Below are 18,044 nucleotides of genomic sequence, written 5' to 3'. Positions count from 1 at the left end.
GTCACTTGTCACAATGATTCAACCCATTACAGGGCACAAGTGGCCACAGACAACGTGTATACAAGTGAGCATGGCTATGTGCCAATTAAACTTTATTTATGGACCCTGAAATCTGAATTGTAATTATCATGTGTCACAAGATATTATTTTTTTCTTATTTTCTTCAATCATCACAAAAAATGTAAAAATCTTTCTTAACTCACAGGCTGTACAAAGAAACAGGCAATGGGCTATACTGAGCCAATAGGATATAGTCTGCCAACTCCTGGGTTAAAGCTTCTGTATCATCCAGAGTCTACATATATGACATCTGTTTCAAATGAATGATGAAGACAACATTTTGAAACATATACAAATATTACAAATCCTGAAGAAGAATGTGGAGGACAGCAATGGGTGTATCTCCACAATGGTGACAAGCACCATACTGTACTGTCCCAGAATCAGACAGGCCTGTCCTTGAGAGTTCACAGCACCACGATCCAGCTGCAAAACCTTGAACAAGTTTTATTTAACCTTGCCCAGCCTTAAATCCTTCCTCTGTAAAAGGGGCATAACAAAGTACCTTCTTGATAGAGTTATCATGAGGATGAAATGAGATCCTGCCTCTAAAAATATTTTGCACAGGACCCAGAATTTCTGCAAAGTAAAGCTGTTTAGTATTAGTATTCTCTGACAATACTCACAAGATAACAGATTGGTTGATTGCAAAACATTTTTCCTGGATCTGAAGGTAAGATTTTTAGAAATCCTGACTCCTAACTTATAAAAGCTAAAACTCCAAATAAAGTAGATATCTAACACAAACTGATAAAATAATAAAAGGGCATTTTAATTTTGCCACAACACCTCAGTTATCCAGTTACCGGGAATCTAGAAACCTCAGATTTCTGTAAAAGTTGTGAGCTCGGGATCCCTAGGTGGCGCAGCGGTTTGGCGCCTGCCTTTGGCCCAGGGCACGATCCTGGAGACCCGGGATCGAATCCCACATCGGGCTCCCGGTGCATGGAGCCTGCTTCTTCTTCTGCCTGTGTCTCTGCCCCTCTCTCTCTCTCTCTCTCTCTCTCTCTCTCTCTGTGACTATCATAAATAAATAAAAATTAAAAAATAAATTTAAAAAAAGTTGTGAGCTCGAACTCATGAAGAAAATGCAGTATCAACAATCATTTACTCACTCAACAAGCATCTCTGAAGAACTCTGCGTGAGAAGAGTTTACAATATCTACTAAAAAAAAAACAAGAAGTCACAAAATAATTTCCACACAATAAACATGACATTATCAGTGTGTGTGCATCAGGGCTCAGGGAGTTGTGAGGGCAAGCAGGGGCTTTGGAAGAAGGAGGAAGAAGACAGAGAATCTGGGTGAGCTGGAGTTCTGCAGGCTCCAAAGATGGCAATGGAACCTTCCAAACAGAAGTAATAGAACAGGTGAAGGAGTGAATGAGTCTGGGGCTGCTAGAGAGTGCCAGCAGAGGGCTGCTAGAAGGGTATGGGACCATAGGAAAGGTCATCACACACCAAGTTAAGGAATTGAGAGTCTACCCAATGGCTCTGGGGACCCCAGGGAAGCCCTGGAAAGAGAGGGCTAGGTCCCTGATCCCCATGGAGCAGGTGGATGTGGGGAGGATGGAAAGGACGGTGTGAGTGGGAGGAGTATTTAGGAAGTAGTATCTACACAGGACCAGTGACTGAATGTCGATGAGACTGGGAGCAATTAACAAAAGACGCCATAAAAATAGTCAAGAAGCAGAAAATATGGTAGATTCCAGGAGAGACGATGGCATGGTCTGCTGGTCTACAATCAGTATGTGTGTGTGTGGTCGGGGTGGCAGGGGGTTAATGGATGCCAGCTTCAGATCCAGGAACAGCCAAAGAACAAGAAGAAAAGGGAGCAAGGAAAACACACACATATAACACACCTCCCAGGCTTGTGCAGATAGGGGGGAAAGAATGGCCAAGAGCCAAAGCAGCAGGTGGCGCCTTGTTGTAGCAAACGCTCACGGAACGTGTCCCACGTGCTCCTTGCGTAGTTCCTGGAAAATCTGCTACAGGAACACTAAAAATGCATATAAATACACAGAGTCAGATAGGCTTTAATTTTTCGCTTTACTTGTTATTTTAAAAATGATGGCAGCACACAAAAATACTGCACACCTTTCCTCCCGACCGCACAGAACAATTTATCAGCCTATGCACTGATTAATTCATTCTTGAAAATCACGTTCATTAAATGGGAAAAAGCAACACACGTAGAAGCCTTCATCATTGCAGAGCTCAAGCCCTCGCTGGAAGATGAGAAAGCTCTGTGAACTTGAGAACACGCCTTCACCTCTCTGGTATATGGATGAGACCCCAAGGCAGACACTCGGATGCAGGGAGGAAGGAGATCCAGGTGCTTTTCATGAGCTGTTTATCTTTTATTTGTTTTTAATTTTATTTATTCACTTGAGGGAGAGCGAGAGTGAGAGAAGGGAGAGTTGGAGACGGAGAGGGAGAAGCAGGCTCCCCAGTGAGCAGGGAGCCTGAGGCAGGGCTCGATCCCAGGACCCTGGGATCATGCCCTGAGCCAAAGGCAGACACTTCACTCACTGAGCCCCTCTCATTTGTTAACATGGTAGAAGCAGCAACTACTTTATCAGGTTGCCGTGAGGATTATGTATTTGTGTCAAGTACCTACTTAGAATCCGTGCAAAAAAACACACTTACTACATGGATATTCCAATGAACAACCTCTGATATTGGTCTCATTATTCCTTAGGGATGAGGGGACCAAACCCAAGGAGAGTTAACTTACTCTCCCCCAAAGTCACACTTCCTGGCAAATACAGGAAACCTACTTCTCCCAACCCCAAATCCCATGCTCTTTGGGTATTCCACGCTACCTGCCCTTTGGCCCTCCCCCTCGTTCAGTTCTCACCAGCAATAAATGGCTGGCAGCTCCACCATTTTGGCACAACCACTATTCAAAGGCAGACTCCCAGCCTCTGCATATCCAAGTTCTTTCTACTAATATCAATATAGACTCAGCCCCTGGAAGTTTAGCTCCCAAAGACTGTAGAATGGAGTGGAATGAAAGGCACATTTAATATACTTGACTTAACAACTCCCCCTCAAGGCAGGGAATGACAAGAAAAGAGAAATTCCTTTATTCTCCCCAGTTGCACCCACTCCTACTACTGCTCCTTCAAAATAAAACTGGGCTTCCATCTACTGTCCCCAGGACAGGACTCCACTGCTAAAAAGCAAGATAAATAAAAGAAATTCTTGGCTTTTGCGCTTCCAATGGCCCAAACCCTAGCTATTTATGGCCAAAGCATGGGATTTTATATGTCATTTACACTCTGAAATTTCTTCATTAGATGCTAACTGTACAACACCACTCTTGGTCCAGATGTCATCCCCTCATATTGAGAAATTAACCTTAAAGAGATATGACCAGGCAGCCCGGGTGGCTCAGCCGTTTAGCGCCGCCTTCCGCCCAGGTTGTGATCCTGGAGACCCAGGATCGAGTCCCACGTTGGGTTCCCTGCATGGAGCCTACTTCTCCCTCTGCTTGTGTCTCTGCTTCTCCCTCTTTCTCACTCTGTGTCTTTCATAAATAAATAAAATCTTAAAAAAAAAAAAAAGGGAGAGGGATGACCATGTGCTTTAGACAACAACTATCTTTTCTTGGAAAAAACACCTGGTTTAAGACATTAATTTGACTAATAGGAATCCAGTATGGATCAAATTCAAAGCTGTTGGTTAACTTTTTTAAAACAAATTTTATGAGTTATAAAAAATTTATTAACATCTGCTTTAAGACACATGACTTTTACTTATGATTTGACGAGAGCACCAAAGAAGGGGTTTTATGTGCCTTAGAATATTCTAGAAACTACCTATTTTTGCATCCTCTTCTTAAAATATTCCTAAATAGGTCACTACAAGCAAAGCACTAGTTCCACCTCATTTCTTGCCAGCGTTTGCATAGTCGTGTGAGGCTGCCCACTCATTTCAAAGCCTGCCTTCTGCTGCTCTGCCCACTCAGCACTGTCGAATTTGTATCATGACTTGACAGCTCTCTGCCCTTACACCTGATCGTTCCTCAGCTCCCATATGATGCCAGCCAAGCTCCTTAGGGGAGCCTAACCCAACAGCACATGGACAAATGCTCAGTTCAGCTCCATCCAATGTGCCTTCCAACAAAGTTTCCAGGAACATTCCCAGACCAAAAGCTAAGAGCCATCTTGTCAGAAACCATGTTTAGCTCCTAAGCAAGCACTGGATAGAACACAGAAGAAGCCAATCAGTGACCTGGAAGGTAAACAACAGAAATTACCCAATCTGAACAAGAGAGAAGAAATAAACTGGGGGAGAGGGGTGGCAAATAAAGAACACAGCTTAGGAACATGTGGGACTATAACAAAAGATCTAACATTCATGTCATCAGGATCCTAAGAGGAGAGAGGAAAGACAGGCAAAAACCAAATAAACAAAAATCACCACACTAGAAGAAATAAGGGCTGATGGGCTGTCTTGGTGGCACAGTCAGTTAAGTGTATGTTTCTTAGGCTTGGCTCAGGTCATGATCTCAGGTTCATGGAATTGAGCCCTGTGTCAGGCTCCACACTCAGTGGGAAGTCTGCTTGAGATTTTGTCTCCCTCCCCCTCTGCCTTCCCCTCCACATGCTCTAATTTCTCTAATAAATAATTCTTTTAAAAATTTAAAAGAAGCCTGAAAATTTCCAAATTTGGCAAAATACATAAACATACAGATTCAAGAAGTTACCTAAAAAAAAAAAAAAAAAAAAAGAAGAAGAAGCTACCTGAACCCCAAGCAGGATAAACAAAAAAACCCACACCAAAAGAACATGGTCAAACTTCTAAAAACCAAACAGAAAGAAACTTAAAAGCACTGAGAAAGAAATGATACCTGACATATAGAGGAAAACACCATCCAAATTATAGATTTCTCATCAGAAATCACTGAAGTCAGAGGAAAACAGCACACTATTCAGTGCTAAAAGAAAAGAGTGGTCAACTAGGAATCCTATAACTAGAGGAGGTATGCTTCTGGACTGAAGGGAAAATCAAGATATTCTCAGATGCAAAAAAACTAAGAGAATTTGTTGCCAGCAGATCTATCCTAAGGATTAGGGCTGGAGGAATTTCTCAAAACAGAAAGGAAAGTTTGAAAGAAATAACCCTGAAATATCAGGAAGGAGGGAAGAAAATATATGGTAATTAGTATAGACTCTGCCTCTTGAATTTTCTAAATTATGTTTGATGACGAAAGCAGAATCACTGATGATTAAGTGATGAGGAGAAAATCGTAATCATAGGACACTGATGTGTTTCCAAATATATACAGAGTAAATATTTAACAGAGAGGAAATATTTAACACAATCATATTATAAATGGAGGAGAATAATTGGACATAAAGGGAGATAAATCTACATTTCACTAAGACTGGTAAAATTATGACACTGTAGACTCTGATAAATTATATAGCTAGAATACAATACCTAGAGCAGCCACTGAAAATACTATACAAAAAGATACACTCAAAAACACTATAAAGTTGACCCTTGAACAACACAGGTCTGAACTGAAGGAGTCCACTATATGCAGATTTTTTTTAAGGGTTAACAACAGCCACAAAATGTTGAATAAACAGTTGTGAATAACAACTGTCCACCCCTTGCTCCACCGGACCTAATCAAAGGAGACAGGTGCAGAGGTTGAGCCTGCCGCCCTAACTCAGGGGTGGAAGCAGTCAGCAGCTCCTCTATAGATCCAGAACCAGGCATGGCTGTATGTCATCTAGTATATTGAGGGGGTTGATGGGTCTAGGGGGCTCCCTGGCCCTCTCACCACTGGAGTCCTTTACACACTCAGGCTCCAGGGCTGCCCCAGGGCAGCCACAGAACTCAGGGCCCCCCACCTCCCTCCAGCTATACCATCTTCCCCAAGCCCATACATCCAGGTGTGCCTGTTGCTGCCATTGGTCACAGGCCAGTGTACACCTCCAGGCAGATGGAGCAGCTGTACTGTATCTCCAGGTCTACGTTGCTGCCTGGGGACTACTACTGCTGAGCTGAGACCACCAGGCTGCAAAAGATTAGCATCCTGGGGCCACTGCTACCACCCTGTACCACTCTCCCCCACCTATACACGCTGTTTTCCAACAAATACACATATATACCACAAATGTATTTTCTCTGCCTTATGATTTCCTAGTAACAATTTCTTTCCTCTGGCTTATTTTATTATAAAACAACAGTGTATAGTACATTTAACATACAAAATATGTGTTAATTAATTATGTGATTAGTAAGGCTTTTGGTCAACAGCAATCTGTCAGTAAGTAAGTTTTCAGGGAGTCAAACTTATATGTGGATTTTCAACTGCAGGGACACCCCTCATCCCCCTATTGTTCAAGGGTCAACTGTATATTAAATCAAAATGAGTAATGTACAGGAAAGCAGGGAGGAAAACATGAAATAAAACACACAACAAACGAAAAACAATTAAATGGTATCCTTTAGCCCTAAGGTATAAATAATCACATTAAATGTAAGTGGTCTAAATATCTCAATTAAAAGACAGACTGGCAGACTACATTAAAAAGCATGGCTTAACTGTCTACAAGAAACTTACTTCAAATATTGTAATATAGGCAGATTGAAAGTAAATAGATGAAAAAATATTGTATCATGCAAACATTTAACAAAAGGAAACAGAATTGACTATATTAATATCAGATAAAGAAGACTTCAGGGCAAAGAATATAACCAGAGACAGAGAGTGGCATTCTACAATAACAATGGATTTAAAAATGTAAATTGCGGGGGAGGGGGCACCTGAGTGGCTCAGTGGTTGAGCCTCTGCCATTGGCTCAGGTCATGATCCCAGGGTCCTAGGATCAAGTCCTGCATCAGGCTCCCCTTGGGGAGTCTGCTTCTCCCTCTGTGTATGTCTCTGTCTCTCATGAACAAATAAATAAAATCTTTAAATAAATAAATGGGTAAATCCACCAAGTAGACACAGCAACCCTAAATGTGTATGATCAAATAGTGGGCCTGCAAATTATATAAAGCAAAAACTGATAGCAGTGAAAGAGGAAATAGACAAATGTATAGTTCCATATATGAAGTCTTCTCCCAACAATTAACAGTACTTGAGAGAAAAATCAATAATGATATAAAATAATTCCACACTATTAACCTAATCGATATTTATAGAACATTCCACCCAACAACAACAAATACATGTTATTTTCAAGTACTCACAGAACACATACCAAGATAGACCATATCCTGAGCCAGAAAATAAACCTCAACAAATTTTTTAAAATTGAAATCATGCAGAGTGTGTTCTCTAATGACAATGGAATCAAAATCAATAACAGGAACATAACAGGAAAAATGCCAAGCACTTAGAGACCAAAATGCACAATTCTAAATAATCAATAGATCGAAGGGAAAAACTCAAGGGAAATTAAAAAGTACACTGAACTGAATGAAAATTAAAATACAACATATCAAAATTTGTGAGATAGAACTAACACAGTGCTAAGAGGGAAATATGTAGTACCAATGCATACATTAGGATAGAGGAAAAACCTCAATATCAATGATCTGATTTCCCTTAAGAACATAGAAAAATAAAATAAATAACAAAATAAACTAAAGCAAACAGAAGAAGGAAATAAGGAGCAAAAGTCAATGAAATTGAAAATAGCAAAACGACAGAGAAAATGAAACAAAGACCTGGTTCTTTGAAAAGATCAATAAAACTGACCAACCTCTAGTAAGGCTGACAAAGTAAGAGAGAGAAGACACTAATTACCAATACCAGGAATGAAAGGGGGGGATATTACTATGGACCCTCTGGACAACAAAATTATAATAAAGGAATACTAACTCTCCACACATAAAATTGATAACCTAAATGAGATAGACCAATTCCACAAAAAGTACAAACTAATAAAATTCCCAAATGAGAAACTACTTTTAATGATTTTACTTTTAAGTAAACTCTACATGCAACATGGGACTTGAACCCACAACCCCAAGCACCGGTCAAATGAGAAACTTTTAATAACATATCGTTTCACTAAAAAAAATTCTACTAAATGTCTAAAAAACAATTAGGACCAATTGTATACAATCTCCTACAGAAAACAGAATAAGAGAGAACACCTCCCAATTCATTTCATTAAGGCAGTATTATCTAACACCAAAGCTACACAGGTAGGGTTGCTTGGCTGGTTCAATTAGTAGAGAATGCAATCCTTGACCTTAGGGTCATAAGTTCAAGCCCCATGTGGGCAGAGGCTAGTTAAATAAATAAATAAATAAATCCCTACAAAGTACCAAAAAATAGCAATATTCCTCAGACACAAAAATATTCATGAAAAATACAGACACAAAAAAATCCATGCAAAATATTAGCAAATAAATTCTTCTATTCCTATAAATTTATTCTATATATTTAAAAGAAATATACACAATGACCAGGTGCATTTTATTCCAAGGATGCAAAGTTGGTTCAATTTTCAAAAATCAATTAATGGAGTCCATATTAATAAACTAATGAAAAACTACATGATCAAATCAACTGATACAGAAAAGCATTTGACAAAATTCAACACCCATTCATGATAAAAGAAAATACTCAGAGAAGTAGAAATAGAAAGGAACTTCCCCAATGTGATAAAGAACATCTGCAAAAACCCTACATCTAACACTGCACTTGACAGTGAAAGACTAAATGGTTTCCCCTAGGTTGGGGAACAAGGTAAGGATTCCATTTGCACCACATTTATTCAAATAATGCTGAAGATTCCAGTTAGTGTAATAAAACAAGAAAAGGAAATAAAAGGTATATAGATTAGAAAGGAAGAAATACTACTGTAAATTTACAAGAGTAAATCACATGGAGGGTACGTCCACTGTCTAGAAGACTCAACAAGGGAAAATGTCAGTGCTCCCCAAACTGATACACAGATGTACTGCAACTGCTATCAAAGTTTCAGAAACGTGTTTTTGTAGATGTAGAAAAGATTATTCTAAAATTGAGACAAAGACACTAGAATAGCTTAAAACAATTTTGAAAAAGACTAGTGTGGAAAGAATCAATCTACCTGGTTTCAAGACTCACCATGTAGCTACAGTGATCAAGATGGGATTATGTTGGCAAAGGAATGGACAAATACACATAGATTAATGGGAGAAAAAAAAAGAGAAGACATGAATATGCTCACACGACTATGCCTAAGTGATTTTAACAAAGGTACAAAAGCAATTCAGTGGGTTTTCAACAAGTGTTGAATCTGGGTATCTGGTATCCATGGTGGATATCTATGGGCAAAAAAATGATCTCTGGTCCAAATCTCATGCCTTATTTTAAAAATTAACTCAAAATGGATTGCAGATTTAAATGTAAAACCTAAAACTAGAAAACTTTTTAGAAAAAAGCAGAAAAAATCCTCAGGATCCAGGGCTAGGCAGAGTTCTTTTTTTTTTTTTTTTTTTCTAGGCAGAGTTCTTAGATAACAAAAGCATGATCCAAAAAGAAGAAAATTCTCATATAGGACTTCATCAAAATTAAAAACTTCTGCTCTGCAAAAGACCAGGTTAAGAGGATAAAAAGACAAGCTACAGACTAGAAGAAAACACTTGGAAACCACACGTCCAACAAAAGACTAGTATCGAGAAAATACAAAGAATGCACAATTTTAAAAACTGTATTAAAAATGAGCTAAAGATATGAACAGACATTTCATGGAAAAGGAGATACAGAAAGCCAGTACGCTAAGCACATGAAAAGTTGTTAGCAGTTAGAGAAATACAAATTAAAACCACAAGGAAATTAAAAATAAATAAAATAGTAACAGTAAATACTGAGGAGGATGAGAAAGGATTGGAACCCTCACACATTTCTGAGAGGAATGTACAATGGTAAAGCCACTCTGGAAAACTGAGACAGTTTCTTAAAATACTAATCATTTAACTACCATTAGATCCAACAATTATACTCCCGGGCATTTATCCTAGAAAAATGCAAACTTAGGTTCACATTAAAACCTGTACATCAGGGCACTTGGGTGGCTCAGTGGTTGAGCATCTCCCTTTGGCTCAGGTCATGATCCCTGGGGCCTAGGATCGAGTTCCGCATCAGGTTCCCCGCAGGGAGCCTGCTTCTCCCCCTGCCTGTGTCTCTGCCTCTCTCTGTGTCTCTCATGAATAAAATCAGTCAGTCAATCAATCAATCCTGTACATATATATTTACAGTAGCTACATTCGTAATAGCCCCAACCTGGAAACAATCCCCATGTCCCTCAACAGGTAAGTGCTTAAACTGTGGGATGTCCACCCCATGGAATACTGCTGATACACACCATGACCTAGATGAATCTCTATAGTATCATATAGAGATAAAAACCAATCCCAAAAGGTTATAGACCATATGGTTCCACTTATTCAACACCTTCAAAATGAAAAAATTAAAGAGAAGCAAACAAATTAATGGTTGCCAGCAGTTAAGAGGGAGAGGGGGCAGGAGGGAAGTAGGTGTGGCCATCACCTTCCGCAGCTGATGGATGCCTACTGTAAACTGACTGTATCAGTGGTAAGTATCTTGGTTGCCATCACGTACTACAGTTTTGCAAAATGTTACCACTGAGGGAAACAAACCATGTAAAGGGTACAGGGATCTGTATTATTTCTCAAAATTGCTGGTTAATCCAAAACTACCTCAATACAAAATTTAACTTAAAAATACATGGGGTCATAAAGGAAACCAACAATACTGAATACACTTGTCAAAATATTAAGATATTTGTGACATGGTTTTCAAAACACCTGGGTAATGTGATAGTGAAGGCGTATGTCTATTTGCATTGGGTGGTCAGGGAAAACTTCTCTGATGAGGCACTCTGAAAATTCTGTGCTGCACTCTAAAAGAAAAGGAGGAGACACCCCGCAATGATCAAGAGGAAAGGCATGGCAGGTTGAGGGAACAGCTACCACAAAAGCCCCAAGACAAGAAGACCTTAGCCCAGTAAGGGAACGAGAGGTCAGTGCATCTGATCACCAGCAGGAGGGGGAGGAGAAGGCCCAGTGATGTGTGGTTTCCCATGCCAGGGGAGGAGGAAGTCTGGTTTGTATTCTAAATGCAACTGGAAGCCACTGAAGAATTCAAGACTTGCAAGCAGAAGAATGATATGGTCTGAGGCACATTTTAAAAAGAGCATAGTGAGCACTGTAAGTGGATGGTAGCACTCGGAATAAAGGTCTGGGAACGGGGCAGGAGGCTGCTGCAGCCGTCCAGGCAAGGGGAGCCCATGGCCAGGACCAGGAGGAGCATGGCAGCAGAGATAAGAGAAAGATGAACACATTTGCAGTTTATTTTGAAAACAGAACCAGGAAGAAGGACTCTCTGATGAACTTCCTTTCCAATGAGGGAGAGAAAAAATATCAAAGATGAATCCTGGGTTTTGTTTTGTTTTCATTGAGCAGCTGAGCACACAGTCAGTGTGATTTACAGAGACAGAGACCACCAGCAGAAGAACATGTTGGGGTGGAGAAAATGAAGAGTTCAAGTTTGGAAATCTTAAGTTTGAGAGCCTTTTAAATATCCAAGGGGAGAGGTGCCTTTTGAGTTTGCAGGAGTTTGTATTCAGAAGGAACACCTGGACTAGAAATACAATTTACAGGGCACCTAGGTGGCTCAGTGGTTGAGCTTCTGCCTTTGGGTTAGGTTGTGACCTGGGGTCTTGGGATCAAGTTCCACATCAGGCTCCCCACAGGGAGCCTGCTTCACCCTCTGCCTATGTCTCTACGTCTTTCTGTGTCTCTCATGAATAAATAAATAAATCTTAAAAAAAAATAAATAAATACAATTTACAAAGTAATCAAAGTATAGATTGTCTATACATCAGTGAGGCTGGATGAGAAACCTTGGTGGGGGCAGAGGCTGAGAAAGGGGGAGGTACCCAATTCAGAGCCTTGGGGCACTCCAGGATGTCCTTGGGAAACGATGGGGACCAGGGTGGTCAGAAGGAGCAATAAAGGAGACCAAGAAGGTGAGGCCAGGGGAAAACCCAGTGAGTATAGGAGTTGTGGGCAGAGTACAGTCCACAGGGTCACAGGCTGCTGAGAGTCAGGTGGGGAAGCGACCCCAAGGTGTGGCAGCTGGGGGGCGGAGGCTCACTTGAGACCTAGGCCTCAGGGTGCTGGTGAAGACAGCTGGCAGGAACCAGCTGAGAAAGAGATGAGAAAGTAGAGATGCGGCAATAGACAATGTTTTCAATACACTTTGCTGGGAAGGAGAGAGAGAAAATAGGATGGGGTGAAGCAGGATCTCAGACCAAGGAAGGACTTTTCCATATGGGAATGAGAGGGATGGGGTGTGAAGCCCAGTGGGGAGGCAGTGTGCAGTGTGCAGTGTCCTTGTTTGTCCTTCCAGGACAAAGAGAGTAGCACCCACTCATTAACTGGCAGATCCTTCTCAGCTGTGGAATCGTGGAAGAAACGACAGGGATGTGGGTGAGAAATACGGCTTAGCCATCAGGCTCAGGAGGGAGTACCCAAGGCATGAGGCCTGGAGGAGCAGTAGCTTCTGCCACTGATGGATGCTCTGAGCAGGCAAAGCAAGCCCTTAGAGGCATCAGTGTTTGAGAAAGATTTATCCAGTGCCGAAGGAAAGTCACCACCATCCAATGGATTAGAAAGAGAGCCAGAAAGAACAATCCCAGGCTCACAGAGGTCACTGCCATCGGTGCTGTGGTGACAACATGTGTACATGACCCTGTGAACTGCAAGGCAAGAGGAAAGGCATTTCATGGAACCCCAACAGTTAGCAATGCAACAGTCCCTTCCTGATCCCATCCCCAGCTGCCCCCAGACCCTTCCCCCAACTCAACACCTTCCCAGATTTCCACCGAAATGCAAAATCCAACTACCCACATTTTGCTGGTATAGAACCTCCAGAAATATGTTTGCCTATTATTTAACCAATACGGTAGTATATCAGTCCTATTGACTGGCAGTTTAATTTCCTAGGTGAAAGAATGCTCCCCCAAATACACATGATCTCCCCCCCCCACACTTAACTTTGGGTAACATCATTTACATTCAATTTGTTACTAAAGCTAAAAAATTAATCTGAAAAAAACAGCCAAAAAAAAAAAACCCTGCTTTCAAACGCCTTTTAAAATCAAATTCCAAGTGAGTGGCACCCTGTTACATTTACTTTAGGGGATAAAAAAAAGTCATCAGACTTAAGAAATGTTTTGATTATGTATTTTTTATGTATTTTATGTATTTATGTATGGATTTATGGATTTTATCTATTTATTCATGAGAGACACAGAGAGAGAGGCAGAGACACAGGCAGAGAGAGAAACAGGCTCCATGCAGGGAGCCCCATGCGGGACTCGATCCCAAGACCTTGGGATCACGACCTGGGCCAAAGGCAGAACACTCAACCACTGAGCCACCCAGGCACCCCATGTTTGGATTATACTGTTTAAAGATAATAATCAGTTTGGCTTGGACATCTATTCTAGCACACTGACTTAAATTTTTTTTAAAAAATACAAAGATTTATAGATGAATTTATGAAGCAATCTACGTGGCAAGAAGCAAGACTGTTTAAGTATCATGTATTTTCTGACGCATCTAAGAGAAAAAAATAAATCATTATGGATTTTGTAAAGTGCAGTTTTATCTTTCTCTCTAACAAGACAGTGAAACAAGAGACATTCAGTGCCTCCCTAGGGATTCTCATAATTTACAAAGACTATCCTTCTCTGAAGTGTTTACCCATAAATGGCCAGCATGTGCAGTGGGTTGTCACAGGAAAAATGTCTAGGCCTCTTATGACTGCTCATCATTTCTCTGGTTAATGCATTAAAAGAGAAGGGTGGGGGAGTTACCCCCCACAAAAAAAAGCTGTGTTAGATTCCCACATTCCCTATTGTTGCTGGGTCACAGGACAAAGGTTAAAGAGCACTACTACATAAGGCAAAAAGAAATAAATTTAACATGAAATAAATTTAACATGAAACCTCCACCGTGGATGGTCACCACCATCCACGGTTATCGCCATATGGTTAATTTGGAGACAGAAGAAGAAAAAGAGGAAATATGAACTCTTCCCTAGACTTCTCAGGGCTGAGGAACACATATCCTGGAAGTTCAAAGAGAAAGAATATGGCTATTCGCACAGAGTCCAGGTCAGAGGAAGTCCAGGTGCAGCCTGAACATCCTGTACCAATAGTGACCATTGTCAAGAAAACCACTATGAATTATGCATTATTAAGCATAATTAATGCAAATCAAAGAGTGGTAACAGTAATGTAATTACTCTACATTTTTATTAATCAAGTACCACGTTTGATAAGAAACCACAAGGCCATCTTGAACCCCTTTGTATTTATCTCTAATATAATAATTCAAGCTCTATCCCTTCCAGTAGGAGGATAAACTTAAAAATCCTTTCAAGAGGGAAAAAAAAAAGTAGTTATGAACAAGGGACACTTAGGTTCTAAGTTCCAATGCTGAAGAAGAGAATTAACTACATTTTGTGATCAACTCCACGAGTGCTCTTGTCATTTTACTTTATTTCTCCCTCTTTTCTATTGATCTCCATATGCTGCAAAATGAGGCATAATCTCTGGGGTTTACAGTTTTTCGTTCTCTGTACAGTAAGGGGATTTGTTTCCCACCCCCTGAGAGATAAGTGAGGTACCAAGAAAGAGGAGGTTATGAGTTATTTTACCTTGTCTATTGTGGAGAAAAATCATCTTCGGTCACCATGGTCCTATAGTTCCCTTATTTGTAAAAGATCCACTTTATCCTTTCTCTGAAATACTCTAAGTAAATTAAGAATTTCAGAATTGGGGGGCACCTGGGCGGCTCAATGGTTGAGTATCTAGCTTTGGTTCAGGTTGTGATCCCAGGGTCCTGGGATCAAGTCCCACATCTGGCTCCTCACAGGGAGCCTGCTTCTCCCTCTGCCTACGTCTCTGCCTTTCTCTGTGTGTCTCTCATGAATAAATAAAAATCTTTTTAAAAAAATTTTTAAAGGAATTTCAAAACTTGGAGGTACATACTGTGATATAATCCACACAACATACAATTCACCCATAAAGGTGAATTCCATGGTTTTCGGAATATTCACAGAGTTGTGCAAGCATCACTACAATCAGTTTTAAAACAGAGAGAGACATAGCTTCCAAATCCTCTAATCCAAGATACAGACAAAACTAAGGTTTAGAGGGGGTAAGTCAGGTTCCCAAGGTCACAGACCTGGTCAGTGGCACAACCACTGGGAATTATCGAGCCGCTGACATCATCTGGGACTCCCTTTCCCCTGCCCTGGAAAGTTCTATGTGAATTAAAACCTCCTGTTAAAATGTTGTCTGAGAAGAACGTCTGGCATTTTTTACTGTCATGCTCCCTTTTATATTAAACCCAGTCTAACTCTTCCACCAAATCTGTCCCATGGCCAGATTTCTTAGACAGACTTCTAGAACAGATAAAAAACTTATCTACTGGATACTTTGACGGAAAAAAAAACGTGGTTTGTAAACTGCAGAGAGAATCTGTGATTCCTTCTTTTCCAATAAATGCACAAAAGATTTCAGCTCATGCAACAAATGTCTAAATTAAACCTACTCTCGCTTTCTTTTTTAATGGACTGATGGTGGTTAAACTAAAGGACCTCATCACTAGTGTGACACTTCTCCGATGCCAATACCTTCCTAAGATCTCAACCATTCATGCTTGCTAGTGTTCAGAAACTAACATGAATCACCCTAGAGCTTTTATCTCCATCATCTTTGAGATGTGCTCCTATGAAGTCCTTACCAAATAAACGAAAATCTTCAAAACAGGTCAGTTCCTTGCCAGGAAGGAAGGCCCTCCTAGTTCCTCCTAAGGAAGGCCATGTAACAAGCACAGCCAGCAGTTACTCTGGCACTGCCCTAACCACAGTGGCACCCAGCCTCCTGGCGGCCCAAGCCGAGAGCATGCTCTGGTTCTGAGCTCACAGCAGCACTGCTCCTGCCTTTAAATGCGCCCCCCCACCCCATTTCCATGACACTCCTCTCTCCTGCATCTATCAGTTCTTTCCTTCCTGTGCTCCTCCACCCCAAAAGTTTCCTTTATTCAATAAATATTTATTGAGTGGACACTGCTTATCAAGTACTGGGCTGAACACTGTCCCTAAATGTGGCTGCTCCCTAGAGTCTGTATTTAGCTCCTTGTGCATTTTCTGACTTTCTTGCACTTACATTTTTTAATGTCCACTTAGGGCTTAAATCCCAAAAAGTCTGTAGTTCCAGTCTTGGCCTCAATCCCTGAGCCCCAGATCTGGGCATGCACCTGCCCCAAGGCCAGTGATAACTGAATGGCCCCAGACCATTCAAAGGGCCCAAGGCCAGCGAGGAGTACGCCCAGCCGGCCCCTCCTCCAGGACTCCTCATCACCCTGAATAGCACCACTGTCCGCCCAGTGTCCCCAATCAGAATCTGGGCATCACCCAGTTTCTTCATGGAAGGGGTGTGAGTGAGGGAACAGCGGTGCCCTCAGCCTGAAACTGAGGCTAGAAGAAGAGAATCCTCTAATTTCAGCTGCTTACCAATCTGTGGGAGAAGCAGGATAAGATCTCATTAATGCGGATTCTGAATGAAATCTGTCCACCTTGGTGCTAGCCAAATTGGGGGGCTGGGGCGGGGGCGGGGGGGGGGGGCGGAGGACGAGACAGAGCAACAGATCCCGGGCTGCAGGTGTGGGATAGGTTCTACAATGCGAGCTATGCCATGGCCGGAAGAGACTGCAATCTCGGAATACAAATTTGCTTGTCAACACACACACTCACGCACACACAGCAATTTCATGCCTCCCTTCCTGTTTTCCTGTTTTCCCGGTTTCCCCCACTCGGAACGCCCTTCCCCCTTCCCTGCCACCTCCCCCGCCACCACCACCATCCCTGCTTCTACTTAATTCCCAAACGCCGCGTCTCCTCCTCCGGGAAGCTTTCCCGGACGCCCCCATCGGGCTGTCTGCCCGCTCCGCGCGTGGAGGTGCGTCTACCACTGTTTGTTTACGGGTCTGCCGGCGTCTGCGAGCCAGACCGCGGCCCCCCGGGAGCAGGAGCCCGGCCGGCGGCGCCAGGACGGCGCGCAGGCGAGGCACCGCCACGGGGAGCCCCGGCCCGGGGGCGCGGCGCGGTCCCCCTCCAGGCGCGCGCGGGCCCGACCTCCGCACCCGCCGCGAGGCCGCAGGATGCGCCCCGGGGGGCTGCCGAGCGCAGGTCCGGGGGGCGGCGCCGAGCGCAGCGCGCAGGCCTCCGCACGCCCCTCTCCCGCGCGAGCCCCCGCCGCCCCCGCCGCCGCCGCCGCCCCCGCCCCGGCCCTCGGGCGCCCGCCGAGTGACAGCGCTCGGGGCATGGCCGGCCCGGGGCCGCGGGGCCCTCCCCGGCACCTCTGCGTCCCGGGAGGGGCCCCTCGGGTCGCCGGAGGCCTCGAGCCTCGGGGGACCGCGGCCGCCCGGTCGCCCCCGCCGACCTCCCCCGGGCCCCCCTACCTGGCTGGCTTTGTGGAACTGCTTCTTCAGCCCCGCCACCGACATCGCGGCTGCGCCCGGCCCGCGCTGGGGGTCTCCGGGCTCCGCGGGGCCGCGCGGCCGCGACGCGCTGGGGGAGCGGGCGCCTGGCCGGTCCCCGCGCGGCTGGGCTCCGCCGGGCCCGCCTCCCACGGCCAGGGCCACGGCCACCGCCGCTGTCACACTCGCACACACGCGCGCACGCAGATGGCAACACCGCGTTCCGGGGCCCCTGCGCAGCCCATTGGCCGGGCGGCGGCGGTATGCAAATGAGGCCGCCGGGGCCGCCCACGCCTCATTGTTGCGTGGAGACCCGGGCGCCGGGCGGCGGGGCGGCGGGGCGGCGTGGGGAGCCCCCGGGTGTGGGTCGGGGCGGGCCCACGCAGGGCTGCCTGCGGGCGGGGGCTGCGGCACGGCCACGCGCGGGGAGGGAGGGCGCACC

At 43.7% G+C, this 18,044-nt stretch overlaps 1 protein-coding gene across 3 annotated transcripts in view; it reads right to left on the bottom strand.

The window, feature by feature from the left end:
- SH3GL3 (SH3 domain containing GRB2 like 3, endophilin A3) overlaps positions 1-17,701 on the bottom strand; it is a 137,415-nt gene extending 119,714 nt beyond the window's left edge. For 2 of the 3 annotated variants that reach the window (XM_038532974.1, XM_038532978.1), the window contains exon 1: positions 17,585-17,701. In XM_038532974.1, the coding sequence (XP_038388902.1) occupies positions 17,585-17,629 (45 nt within the window). In that variant the 5' untranslated portion in view covers positions 17,630-17,701. The remainder of the gene's footprint in view (positions 1-17,584) is intronic. The other variant, XM_038532977.1, reaches the window with a different exon arrangement.
- Between the last annotated feature and the right edge of the window lie 343 nt (positions 17,702-18,044).

The sequence above is a fragment of the Canis lupus genome, chromosome 3, assembly GCF_011100685.1.
Source record: "Canis lupus familiaris isolate Mischka breed German Shepherd chromosome 3, alternate assembly UU_Cfam_GSD_1.0, whole genome shotgun sequence".
NCBI classification, from domain to species: Eukaryota; Metazoa; Chordata; class Mammalia; order Carnivora; family Canidae; genus Canis; species Canis lupus.
Note: the sequence above shows the minus strand (reverse complement) of the source record. Positions and strands in the feature narration are given on the sequence as shown.